The sequence below is a fragment of the Lissotriton vulgaris genome, chromosome 9, assembly GCF_964263255.1.
Source record: "Lissotriton vulgaris chromosome 9, aLisVul1.2, whole genome shotgun sequence".
Lineage (NCBI taxonomy): Eukaryota > Metazoa > Chordata > Amphibia > Caudata > Salamandridae > Lissotriton > Lissotriton vulgaris.
The window spans coordinates 477,683,308-477,697,267 of NC_141697.1; the positions used below are offsets into that span (position 1 = coordinate 477,683,308).

Consider the following 13,960-nt stretch of genomic DNA (forward strand, 5'->3'; position numbering starts at 1 on the left):
CCCATGGACCCCTAACCCCACCACATCTTCAATAGAGCCGCCGACACCATAGCACCCATGCTGCGCCACACCATCAACCGCTTCCTAGTGATCAGCTCGTTCCCCGATGACTGGAAACACGCTGAGATCAACCCCCTCCTAAAGAAACCCTTGGCGGACTCCACAGACCTAAAAAACGACAGACCTATCTCCCTGCTCCTGTTCCCAGTGAAAGTCATCGAGAAAGTCATCAACAGCCAACTCGACACATTCATCGAAGAGCACAACATTCAGGACTACTCCCAATCCGCTTCAGAAAAAAACCCACTAAGGAAACCGCCCTCCTAGCCGCAACAGATGACATACGCACCCTACTGGACAAAGGAGAAACAGTAGCCCTCATCCTCCTCGACCTCTCAGCGGCGTTCGACACAGTCTCTCACTGCACCCTAATATGCTGACTCCACGACACAGGAATCCAGGACAAGGCCCTCGACTGGATCCGCTCCTTCCTCTCTGGCAGAACGCGGCGGGTCAGACTCCCCCCTTTCCTCTCAGACCCTACACTGACCACCTGCGGAGTCCCACAGGGCTCCTCCCACAGCCCAACGCTCTTCAACATCTACATGGCTCCGCTTGCCCCCATCGTCAGAGCCAACATTGTGTTGTACGCAGACGACACACAACTCATCCTCTCCCTATCCATGAACCCAACACTGCCAGGCACAACTTTCAAGAAGGCATGGAAGCCGTCGCCAAATGGATGAAAAACTGCTGCCTACAACTAAACACCAACAAAACAGAAGTACTCATCATGGGCCCAAACCCTGATGCCTGGAGCAACACCTGGTGGGCCCCGCCCTTGGAAACCCCCAAACCTCCACGGACCACGCACGCAACCTGGGAATCAACCTAGACTCCGAGCTCAAAATGGACCTCCAGATCAACTCTGTCTCGTCTTCCTGCTACAACACCCTCCGCCTTCTTCATAAGACCTTCAAATGGATCCCCCTCGAACACAGAAAGACCGTCACTCACGCCCTGGTCACCAGCAGACTCGACTATGGCAATGCACTCTACACTAGAATAAACAAAAATCTCACCTGCAAGCTACAAAACATCCAGAACGCTTCCGCAAGGCTGATCCTCAACCTGCCAAGACACTGTCACATCTCCCAGCACCTGCACACACTCCACTGGCTCCCCGTCGAGGCAAAGAATCACCTTCAAGATACTCACCCATGCAAACAAGTCCCTCCATGGCACCCGACTATCTACCTAAACAGCCGACTCAATTTCCACGCACCCCAAAGGACCCTACAATCAGCCTAGCTCTCCTACACCGTGGTCCCCCACAAAGATAGACCAGATCGGGAGGCCACTCCTACTCCTTCTTCGCGGCCAAAGCCTGGAACACCCTTCCACGCCACCTCAGACAGACAACATCGCTCCCCATCGTCGCATGAAACCTCAAAAATTGCTCTTCAACAGACCCCCTCCTTGATGGAATGGATTCTGCACCCCCAGGGCCTTGAGACCCTTACGGGTGAGTAGTCATGCTTAACAAACTCCTGATTGATTGATTGCTTCTGAGGGGAAATTTTAACTGTTATGTTCAAATACATCATTGGATAGATCCTTTCCTTCACTGCCTCAATTGACAGGAATTTAGAGCACCAAAACGTTGAACATCTGACTATAGCTTAGGAAGATAATCAACATCTTGCAAAAACATCATCCTGTGCGCCATGAATATTTCTACTATTCACCCATACACAATATTAATTTCTGCCTAGACATAATTAAATGCACATCGGATTTACACTCCCAGATTATCACTCTCTTGTACTATCTTAAACTGCTCTCTGACCATAATCCGCAGTTAGCTGAATTTGCCTTCAATAGAATCATTCCTGCTATTCCTTTGGGTGCGTGTGCCACCCAGTACATTGGAAGACTCTGTGTTTTGCCATACCATGTCTGAGTGTATTGAAAACTTTCAAAAACATAACTCATCCTCTTTGATAACTAAATGGGAGACCTTTAAGGTTGTGATACAGTGACAATGCATACAATATCCAATATGAATACGTCAACCTTTTATTCATGACCTACAATGTATAGAGACAAAAACCGCACCTTAGAAACACAATTGCCAATATTTCCTACACGCAGTGAGGAACTTCAACTCTTTCAAAATGATCACTGCAACATAACGGAATTGCTCTGATGCCATGATTACTCCATATATTTATCGATGATACATAACGAAGGTGATAAACCTAGCTGATTATTTGCCAGATTTATAAAACCATTTGAAATGTATTCTGTACCACTGGAAATAATCAACGCTCCAGGGAATCTAGCGCGTCTTGCAAAGTCTACCTCTTGGAAAAATCCCCTGGGACTGATGGTTTCCTGCCAGAATATTACACCACATTCTCGATCAAACTTGGACCGTATCTCTCAGCATTATATGAAACAGCGTACTCAGAAGGCACACAAGATGTGAAAAACTAACCTTCCAATGAAAAAGTCAATCAAACTTGAATTAGAAGAGGGCCGATGAGCACTTAAAGCATACACTAACAGAACAAACATACAGTATCATACACTCTAGTAACATTACCTTGCAGGCATGTGCAACTATTTTAGATCGATCCTCTTGAAATACAAAAAGAATGTGACTCTAACATTCCAAGGTAGACGCCGGACATTCCATTAACAGTGGAACACTGGGTGGTGAAGGAGAGGAGGATGAGGGAAAAGGTAACAGGGCAGGGGAGGGTAAAGATAAGGAAATACTACAAATGGCGGATAGTGGGTAAAATAAAAATGTTAAACGGCAGGTAGTTATAACACATGTCCCCCTTTACACAGTGACAGGTTAAAACATTAAGATAGTATCTAAACAATTCACACCCTAGGGATTATGATAGAAAAAGGGTGACCTTATCCCAATACTGACAGGGTATTAATACAGATTGGAACATACAGTAACTCATTCAATAGCGTAATCTTTAAACCATGCCGGCCTCCTCCTGAAACTAATGAATCTGGTATTAGACAACTGGTAACATTGATTCTGAACCCTGTTGGTTCCTTTTGTCCAGGGTGGATCGTTACGGGGCACTTGGATAGTCTACCCATGCTCCACAGTTTTCCATCATCTAACACCACAATGTTCTTCCACACCGGAGTAATTCTCTTGGTTTCTGAGTAACATCTGTCCGTATGCCTACAAGATATAGGGAGTTGTACTGTTACCCTATCTCCAATATTCCAATCTCTTCTGCAAGTGCTACGTTTCGTATTGCAGCAAGTGATGTAGGTTATTTGGGATCACTGACAGAATATCAACATAAAAAATATCGCCGTAAAAATATATCGAGGCAAAAATATCGATGTCCAGAATATCGAAGTCCTATCTACATAATGGTAAGTACAAAGATATTGAAAAAAATATTGTTATCTAAAATATCATTGTTAAAAATATTTTTTTTTCTTATGTTTAAAAAGAATGTAAAATAATGGAAATAATACATATGATTAATTTTTTTTTAGAATTATTAGAAAATGTTTAAAATTATTAGTATTACATATAATGTAAAGAAAATAAACATACATATATAAAATATAATATATATTCACTTAATAATATTAATAAATATTTATTTTATTAAATGATAATTGTTAGAAACATAGTAAAAATTATAAACACACATATATATTTATATATACACACGCCAATAACATAAAAATAAAAAATAAAATATATATATATATAATAAACTAAAATAATAAAATATTTTTAATCTTTTTAAAATACATTTTACACTTCATTAACTGAAACATCAGAGAAAATATTGGATAGCGGAGGGGATTACTATTCCCACTCCAGAGAGTACAACAGTAGGGAAAGTGTTGGATAGTGTAGAAGTAAACATTACTATTCCAGTGAGTGCAACAGTAGGGAAAGTGTTGGAGAGAGTAGAGGTAAAAATTACTATACCCACTCCCGAGAGTGCAACAGTAGGGAAAGTGCTGGATAGCGTAGGAGTAAAAATTACTAGTCCCACTCCAGAGAGGGCAACAGTCCGGAAAGTGTTGGATAGTGGAGGGGTAAAAATTACTATTCCCATTCCAGTAAGTGCAACAGTAGGGCAAGTATTGGATCACGTCTGGGTAGAAATGACTATTCCCACTCCAGAGAGTGTAACAGTAGGGAAAGTGTTGGCTAGTGTACAGGTAAAAATGACTATTCCCACTCCAGAGAGTGCAACAGTAGGGAAAGTGTTGGATAGCGTAGGGGTAAAAGTTTCAATTCCCACTCCAGTGAGTGCAACAGTAGGAGAAGTGTTGGATAGAGTGTGGGTAAAAATCACTATTCCCACTCCAGAGAGTGCAACAGTAGGGAAAGTGTTGGATAGTGGAGGGGTAAAAATCACTATTCCCGCTCTAGTGAGTGCAACAGTATGGAAAATGTGAGAATATTGTCGGATCTTGTATTTTCACTAACTCATTCACCTATACATTCCTCTCAGTGAATTAAGAACCGGCTCCAGAGATCTGTCTGTAACCTGCATGTCATTCATGCCTTAACTATATGTAGTCTGTGAGAAATTAAGGCCTGCAGTAGTCTGCCCTTCTAAATTTGTCATGCAGGGAATTGAAGATTATGAATGCTGCCTTCTGTGAGGTGGGAAAAGCTTGCATTGCTACTGCCAGGTTGTTAGTGTTCTGCAAAGAAGCAAAGTGTGCACTTATTCTGCCTGATTGGTGTTAGAGCAGCGTAATTTTAAGCTCTACCTTCTATATATCATTTATATGCATTTACCTGTGATATATATATTAAAAATGAGTCCAGTGTTAATAATCTGTGTGTCTTATACTAACTCCAGTTGTGGGGTCGGCTTGCAACCCTTCCAGTATGTGACCCCAGTACTCCAAATCGCGTTCCGCATGATAATCCATGCTTACAATTTTTAGGTGACTTTCTTCTGCCACCCCCCACTCTCGCACAATTGCAGCCGGCATGACTTTGGTTTAATTTAAAATTAAAATAAAATAAAAGTTAACTTACCTGCGCCGGCCCGCGTTGTCTTTTCTGCAATAGGAATCAGCTGCAGGCAGCCTCCCTCCCCTCCCTAAGCCAATCAACACTGCAAGGGCAGTGTTGTGATTGGTCAGGATGACGACCATCAAGGTGTCTATGGAAGGCCATTTTCTCCATGTAGGCTGCAAGGCAGAGTGCGCATGTCTGGTTTGGTCGGCCCCAAAGGCCCGACCAAACAGCCTGCGCCCGCAACAGTGGGAAGCCACTCCTCCCCTGCCTAGAGCAGGACCACCCACCCGCCAGCCCCCAACCAAACCTTTTTGCTTTCTCGCAGTACGAGAAGCAGAAACATAAAATGGTATTTATGAATTACAATCTATAATATAATTTTATGTTTCTGCTTCTCAGGCTGCAAGAAAGCAGTGGGGCGACCTTCCTCCGCACACATGGAGGAGCAGGCCCTGCTCTTCCATATCTGACAGCCACGTACCACATTTTGGAGGGAGTGTTTGAGTCCAGTGTATTGCAATGTTCCTTTTTGCCAAAACTAGACCTAGGAGGGAAAATTTGTGTCTAGTGCGCTTTTCCTTTTTTGGTGTCTGGAGTACCCCCAGAAGGCAGTGTTTAACCGCATGCTCTATCTGGACTGCTGTGGTGGCACAGAGTTTCTGAATAACTTGATGCCAGTACCTTTGTAACCTGATGCATGTCTAAGTGCAGCTAAGTGGCAGGGTCTAAGCCGCACCTGGGGCAGTGGCAAGGGCGCGCAGAGATGAAGCAAGCTAGTCTCTGAGGGTCAAGTACGTATGAGGTAAGTAGTGGAACTGGGTAAATTTAAACCTAGCATTACTAGCTGCCTCCTGGACCTGTGCAAACACCCTTTTCCAGTCCCCTTCCATAAGGGAAGCTGTCAGGTGCACAGACAAAATATCGACTCCAAAATATCGACTGGACATAATATCGACTTTTAAATATAGACTGGACAAAATATCGACTGGACAGAATATCGACTACAAAAATATCGTTTTTAAGGTAAGTGAAGTAATATCGACTGTGCAAAATATAGATAGCAAAAATATCGAATTTTTAATAATATATAATATTTTATAGTGTATTTTTATGTAATAATATGTGTGAAAAGTGTGTATTAATGTTATAAATAATTTTATTAAAAGAATTTTGTTTTAATAATAAATGCGTAATGTAATTCTGTAGCGGTTCGAGGGTTTATAGGGGAATAGGGTGGGAAGTAATTTAATTATAATTAATTAAATATGTAAATTAATTAATTGATATTAATGTAAAATGAATTGTAAACTAATTTATATGTGTTAATTAATTTAATAGTAATTGCAAATTAATTAATAATAATTGATTAATTTGTAAATATGTAAAATTTACTAATTTAATGCAGTAGCGGGTTGTGGGATTATAGGGGAATAGGGTGGGAGGTAATTGAATTAATAATAATTAAATATGTTAATATATTTATTGATAGTAATTAATAAATAATTGATAATAAATTTATATGTGTTAATTAATTAAATAGTAATTGTTAATAATTTTATATTAATTGATTAATTTGTTAATATTTGATTTTTACAAATGTAATTATTACAACTACGCTTTCCAACGCTTTCCCTACTGTTGCACCCACTGGAGTGGGAATAGTAATTTTAACCCCTACACTATCCAACACTTTCCCTACTGTTGCACCCACTGGAGTGGGAATAGTAATTTTAACCCCTACGCTATCCAACGCTTTCCCTACTGTTGCATCCACTGGAGTTGGAATAGTAATTTTAACCCCTACGCTATTCAACACTTTCCCTACTGTTGCACCCACTGGAGTGGGAATAGTAATTTTAACCCCTACGCTATCCAACACTTTCCCTACTGTTGCACCCACTGGAGTGGGAATAGTAATTTTAACCCCTACGCTATCCAACGCTTTCCCTACTGTTGCACCCACTGGAGTTGGAATAGTAATTTTAACCCCTACGCTATCCAACGCTTTCCCTACTGTTGCACCCACTGGAGTGGGAATAGTAATTTTAACCCCTACGCTATCCAACACTTTCCCTACTGTTGCACCCACTGGAGTGGGAATAGTAATTTTAACCCCTACGCTATCCAACGCTTTCCCTACTGTTGCACCCACTGGAGTTGGAATAGTAATTTTAACCCCTACGCTATCCAACGCTTTCCCTACTGTTGCACCCACTGGAGTGGGAATAGTAATTTTAACCCCTACGCTATCCAACACTTTCCCTACTGTTGCACCCACTGGAGTGGGAATAGTAATTTTAACCCCCACGGTTTCCAACGCTTTCCCTACTGTTGCACCCACTGGAGTTGGAATAGTAATTTTAACCCCTACGCTATCCAATGCTTTCCCTACGCTTGCACTCTTTGGAGTGGGAATAGTATTTTTTACACTTCTGGTATCGTACGGTAATATAATAGTATCTTATTTAATTATAGTATGTTACTATATATATATATGTTTTAACAAATAAGATTGTAAAAAATTATTTTTATTAATTTCATTTATTATTTAATTAATATAAGTTCATTTAAGTATTTTTTAGTAATTAAATTTTAATATTAATTTAATTTAACACTGTTTTTAATAAAGTCGATATTTTTTACAACTATATTATTGTAAACGATATTTTGTACTCGATATTTTTGTACTTACCTGTTTGTAGATACAAACTCGATATTTTGACTGTCGATATTTTGTCCACGATATTTTTGCAAGTCGATATTTTGTCCCTCGATATTATTTCAGTGATCCGAAGCTGTCAGGTATGCAGTCCACCTGTCTTTTATCTGTGACGTCTCAATGACGCGGTCTTCTTTCAGGGCCTAATATATGCAAGAGATTAGGCCTCTAGTTGACCCTGGGTTAAGCCAGTGTGCCCGACTCTTCCAGTTCATCAGGGAAGGAGGGCTACATTCTCTTGTCCGTATGTGTGATCTTGGTGTACTGTAGGAAGTGTCCTTCAGGTATTGCTACCATTCCTTTGCTTCCTCATACATTAGGAAGGTCCTGTTAGCGAATAGATAACTGTCTGTCCAGTACCCTCCTTCATGACATTTACAGTTGTCCATAACTGCCTGAATTTGACAGAACCCCTGCAACCATTTTAGGGGGAGTGAGGTAGTGTATGGCACCCTACTGATAACCTGGGTGACCACCTGCTCCCAGATCATAGCTACCTGGCGGATTATAAATGGGCACGAGCTGAGGGCCCAATTGCCCATCATCGGATATTTGGACAGTTTGGAACCATTATTGTGGCTCACTAGTAATGCTTTCTCCATGTGGTACCCCTCGATGCACCCCTGTGCTACATATTGAAACAGTCCAGCATAGGATCTGCTACTTTGATTTAATTTTGAGCTTTATGCTCCTTTTATCTCAATCTTTTTCTTTGAACTAGAACTCTTCATGAGTTCTGCTAACACACATTGCGGTCCTGTTCTTTAGAATAGGGTATTCATCCTTTGCACTTGATGCACTATTTGATGATTTGCTCTAACCATACATTTGTGATGAGATTTCTGTAAACTTACTTGAATGTATCAACTAATCTGAATGAAAGAATAAAAAGACTCTTCCTAATCTCTTAATGAGAAATAAAGCTTTTAAAACTAATTAAAATTCCCATCATTGACTGAACTCAGAACTGTAATTGTGACTTTACTTATTATGATAAAATAGCCCCTGACTCGAAAACGGTGTCAAAGATCCTTCACCTAAAGTGAGTTATACTCGGAAGCCAGTGCAAAAAAGGGGCTTAACCTTGCGAGTGATGATCAGAAAAGGTTGAATCATATTTATTTAAATTTGCCTCAACTCCACTCTATCACTGTAACTGAAGTGTTTTTCTGATGTTTACTCTTTCTCAATGCTTCAGGTCAACACCCAAAGATCCATAAAGCCAGTGGGATTATTTCATCAAGAGACTGAGGCTCAAATACCCCTTCCATAAGTGGCTGTCCTACGATTAAGAAGGCTTTCCCTTTTCCCTCCCTAGTTGTACTTGCCCTCTGAAGAAGGGCCATGTGCACTAGTTCTACCCATGGTGTACCATTTACATGAAAAAAGAGGGTTTTTATTACAGTTGTATGAAAATGAAAGTTTAGGTTGAGAGCACTTAATTAACATGCCCTATGAATCAGGGGCTGTTTCACAATATTTGATATAAATAGCTGTAGTCCTGAGGAAGGTGTCTGATTCCAAAAGGACAATATCCGAGTGTCAAAATATATTCACAGAAAAGAGGATCTGGGGCCGATGCTTACCCTTCATGGTTTTTATTTTAAGATAGTGAGATATCAGCAAATTGTTTTTTAGCTCACCCCCACAAACTTGTATTATAAATCAGACAGGTTATCAAAAGGAGAACAAAACATTTTCTTATGAGAGGCATACACATACTAAGGAACTAATAACTAGGAGACTGTACAATCAGTGAACAGCGGTAAATGCTTCATTGTGCCAGATATGGAACCCACTGATGAAGCATCCAATACTAGTAGACAAGGGTTCATCTTTCTACACAGGTACATAATTCCATAAGAGGTTTCGCAGTTTCTTTCAAGAATGTCATGCTTTTTGTATGTTTATGTTTGTTTACAATAGTCCATTAGCCCCCTCACTCCTTCTTTACTGTGTGATCTACAACTGTTGTATGTGCCCTGCACCTGTGTCGGATTAGCCTGTTGTTTGTTCTGCTGCTACCACCTGTTACTTGTTTTTTTGTGATAGGGAAGGTCATGCTGCAGTTGTCCATGTTTTACCTTTATTATATTGTAAAGCTCAGTATAAAAAGTTTCCCTAATTAAAAAGCAGAACGATTGCCATTGTCAATGCATGATGTGAATGAAAGCGTGAACCATCACAAAATACATGAGCAGAGTTTACTTTGGTTTTACTACATGAGCAGAGTTTACTTTGGTTTTACGTTTGAAACAAACAGACTTTGAAATGAACGTGGCTTTATGTCATATATTACACTTTTGGCCTTTTCTGGCCTTTTAACCAGCAAAACTTTGTCTGCTGTGGGTGTGTATGTAAAAAGCAGAGCTACACACCCTGCAGTGAAAAATGCTGTTGGCTGGAAAGCCATAAAAGGCTGATGTTCCCATATTTCATTGCACCACTTCGCAGCCTTGTGAATTGCAAAATACAATTAAGTTACTGAATTTCCCCCACTTTTCTACTAGGCAATCACGGGTTAAATAGCCTAGTAGGTAAAAGGGCAGAGAGAGCTATACAGATACAGAATCTCATTTTCTAATGGGCTAACATTCTGTTCAAAAGCAGCATGCTAAATAAAACATTATAATCTCAGTAGCATAAGCTGAATGTGTCTGAATAGACACTGAGAAAATAAAAACAGTATGCTAGAACTATGCTTCCTGGTCCCTTCCTCGGTCAAGGGCTTTGTGTGTTGTATATGGAGTGCCTGCAACACCACTGTAGGGCTTCTATGTGCTGCAGGTGCTGGCCCGTCCGGGCCACCAGTATTCCAGGGCAATTAGACCCAGAAACAATTAAAGAACTGTTGAGAAAAATGAAAATTACTCAGTAAGACGTGAGAATAAGTTTCTCCAGGGGCTACCCAAACAGTCCACAAACTCATGCCAGAGAGTTGGTAGCTTGTAAGACTGCAAGCTGACATTATTTATGAATTGCTCCTTTTGTCAGCATATAGAAAAACCTTAATCACTGAGATACTCATACCATTTCATCCTTATCAATTTGCCCCCGCCCGAAGCCGTCCATACAAATGATCGCGCTTCTTTGTGGGCAAAGGTTGTACTGTTGATTAACAGAGAGGCACAGATTTGCATTTCAGACCAAATTCATACTAAGACAACATAGTGTAAAGAAGGGTCATTGGAATCAAACACAGGAAAACCTGCATTGGTGGAATATTCTTGAAGGTGCTAGGAGCAAGATGTTAGAATTTGTGGAGAAAGAACTCAGAAAGGAGCTGGACTATTACACATATATAAAGGTAGGAAACCCTCTTGTTAAAAAAGACCAAACGTAATTATTTAATCACGAATGCACTCTAATTTCTTGAGAATAAGAAGTAAGTGAAAATATTCTAAACTTGAGCATACTTTGTAATTTGCAAAACAAACAAACTACCTTACATGTTTGCTATCCAAAGCATCTTATAGTAAAAGAGAGCAACCCCTACCTGCTCATCACTAGGTTTGTTCTGCAGCATCATTTGAAACTTCTCCAAACTGATCTTCAAAGTCTTAAGTTTTACAGACAATGCCTCCGTTTCCTTCTGAGTCCCTCCACTATCTTCTCGCTGCCAGTCACTGCCATCTTCCAGTAATGAGGATACCTTCTGTTCAATCTCCATTAACACATTCTGTAAAGTGAAATCATGAAATCGACTTGATGTGTCAGTCATACTAAAACCCCAAACTATGCACTGAAATAAAAATGTGATAAACAAAATATTCAGGCCCACAAATTCAATCCTTGGTAGTATGTTATTTAGATTAATTCAAAATGAAATTTCTACATTATGAATAAGTAATTACTTGCTCTAAAATAAACAATTTAACAATGTGCATACAAGAAATGTTAATACATTTCAATCAAGGGGCCTCAGTTATTTTGCTGTGTGATAAATAGTATAAATCCTGTGACTGTAGAACATAAGCTAATACAAAGTGATTCAAGCAAGACAGAAGGAAGAAAATCGTTTAGTAGAAGAATAATTCCGAATTTTGTGTGTTTTATGCATGAGGTAGTGTAATACATGTGATGGTTGACTTTACTGAAAATTCCAAAAGGACACATCACAATCTAAATAAAATGATGGTTTGTTCAATTGACTTAATTGATGGAACATTCAGAAACCAAGTTCTTTTCTAAGAAAGCTTGCATTTTGCGCATGGTATTCCACAGAAGGGCTTCCAAATAAACAATTATTGCTTTTTATTTGATTGTAAGGTTTGATCTTGTCAAATTAAATAGCGTGCAATCTTCTGCACTTCTATGACTGGTTAAGACTGGATGGTAAGCTGGCTGCTCACTTTATCGCAATCCAAGGTATGTCATCATGTTTATCAACTCCTATCTTGGAGCAGTTTTTTAACTGAATTATTTTAATTGTTCTGAGCAAAACATCTGGGAAGATCGGTTGTGACAGTGCACCTCTAGCTTAATTTAAGCTTTTGCAGCCATTTATAAATAATGTTGGTGAATTTCTCCTGCAATGATCATCAATGATCAATTTAGTAAGTTGTCCGTGAGGCAGAAGAGCAGAGTTCTAGATGAAGTTGAGAAAGTAAGGACAAGAAGAACAGTCAGAGCGGAACTCAATATTTTCCAGAATCAAATCTTTCCTAAGAAATGAATGAGATTAGCATGCAGCAGCCCTAGTCTACGTTTGGGAAGGTGTGTTTCAAGTAAGATGAATTGGAAGTGGTGAACAGAGTCTAGGCAGGATATTAAGGTGCATAAATTAAGATAAACATTTATTAAACAGTCTTACCACCTTCTTGGGGACTAAATGTATTTATACACTTATGAGATAAGGTACTGCAATTCGAAAAAAACATGGCCACCTAGGGACAATGTTATCAAGTCAAGTTCAAGTCAATACCACTTTATTCAATTATTTAAAATCATACAAAGTACACACAAACATAAAAAATTTCATTCATTATACTTTGTACAAACCTCATAAAAAGTTTAAAAAATCGTCATTAACACTGTATTAAAAATTTTTCAAAGGGCATACTTTAAGACCATGAGGTAGATGAAATTGTGGAGAAGAAGTAACTTATGCTCAATAGAGATTCAGTAGGAGTGATCATGAGCACAAAATATCCATACCAGCAACATTATTTATACATCTTAACTTCTTTACACGAATAGCAGCAACCAAATAACTAGCCACATAAAAAATTACCCAGGGAGTAGCAAGCAACTGTAAATATAATAAAGCAGGCCTCGCCTGGGCAATCCCTGAACACCGTAACAGGGGTTTTAAAAATTTTGACCTGCTCTCGTTATAATATCCGCAAAAGAAAGTAAAGTGCATTGTATCATGTATAGACATATCATCGCATTTACAAAGTGCCATATCCTCAGGCTTACTCCACCCTTCAAACACTCCCAAAACATAATGCAATAAATTAAACCTAAATTTTGTCAATAAAATACGGTGGAAAGGCCTTGTAACTATCTGTAAATACGGCTCTATCGATGGTGTCTTGGACAGTAAATAATGTGCTCTAACAAGAGGTTTTTTAAGCTCAATCGCCTCCCTCTCCATGGCTCTACGGGCCATAAAATTTTTCCTCACCCAAACGATGTCCCCTTTTACAATAGAGCCAGGATTTTCAAATAGCTCAGGTCACCCCATATGCCTCAGCTCATGGCAAACGTAGGATAACCACTGGATTTCCTTAACTTTATCAAGTTTAAGACAGTCTTTCATTATCAGGTGATTTAGATGAAGGTCTGAATTAATCCATACTTTCAGCCAGCATATAAGGGGGGCCACACTAATGGAATCTGCCACAAACCCCATCCCTAACTCCTGATGTACTGAAAAGGTAGGGGAGGATTGAGGGATTGCAAGGATAGTACGGAAGAATTTGTTCTCAACTTTTTGTATTTCCTCAGCTTGCTTATACCCCCAAATTGCTGAACCATACAATGCTGCTGAAAGGCATTTAGCCTTCTAGATGGAGAGTACAGCTTCGCATGGCCTCCCTCCTAGTCTTTGAGCAAAACTTTTGACTGCCGAAGTTGCCCTGGTCATTGAGGTTTTTTTGGCCAAAAGTTGGGGGGACCAGGAACATTGTTCGTCGAACAATATGCCCAAATATGTGAAGGATTTTACCCTTTTTACTTCTGCGTCCTTGCAG

General features: G+C 39.7%; 1 protein-coding gene across 1 annotated transcript in view; it reads right to left on the reverse strand.

The window, feature by feature from the left end:
- The window catches only part of SYNE2 (spectrin repeat containing nuclear envelope protein 2), a 1,750,628-nt gene that overhangs the window by 541,513 nt on the left and 1,195,155 nt on the right, over nucleotides 1-13,960 (reverse strand). Inside the window, exon 106 of the mRNA XM_086937933.1 lies at nucleotides 11,260-11,442. Coding sequence (XP_086794059.1) covers nucleotides 11,260-11,442 — 183 coding nt within the window. The remainder of the gene's footprint in view (nucleotides 1-11,259; nucleotides 11,443-13,960) is intronic.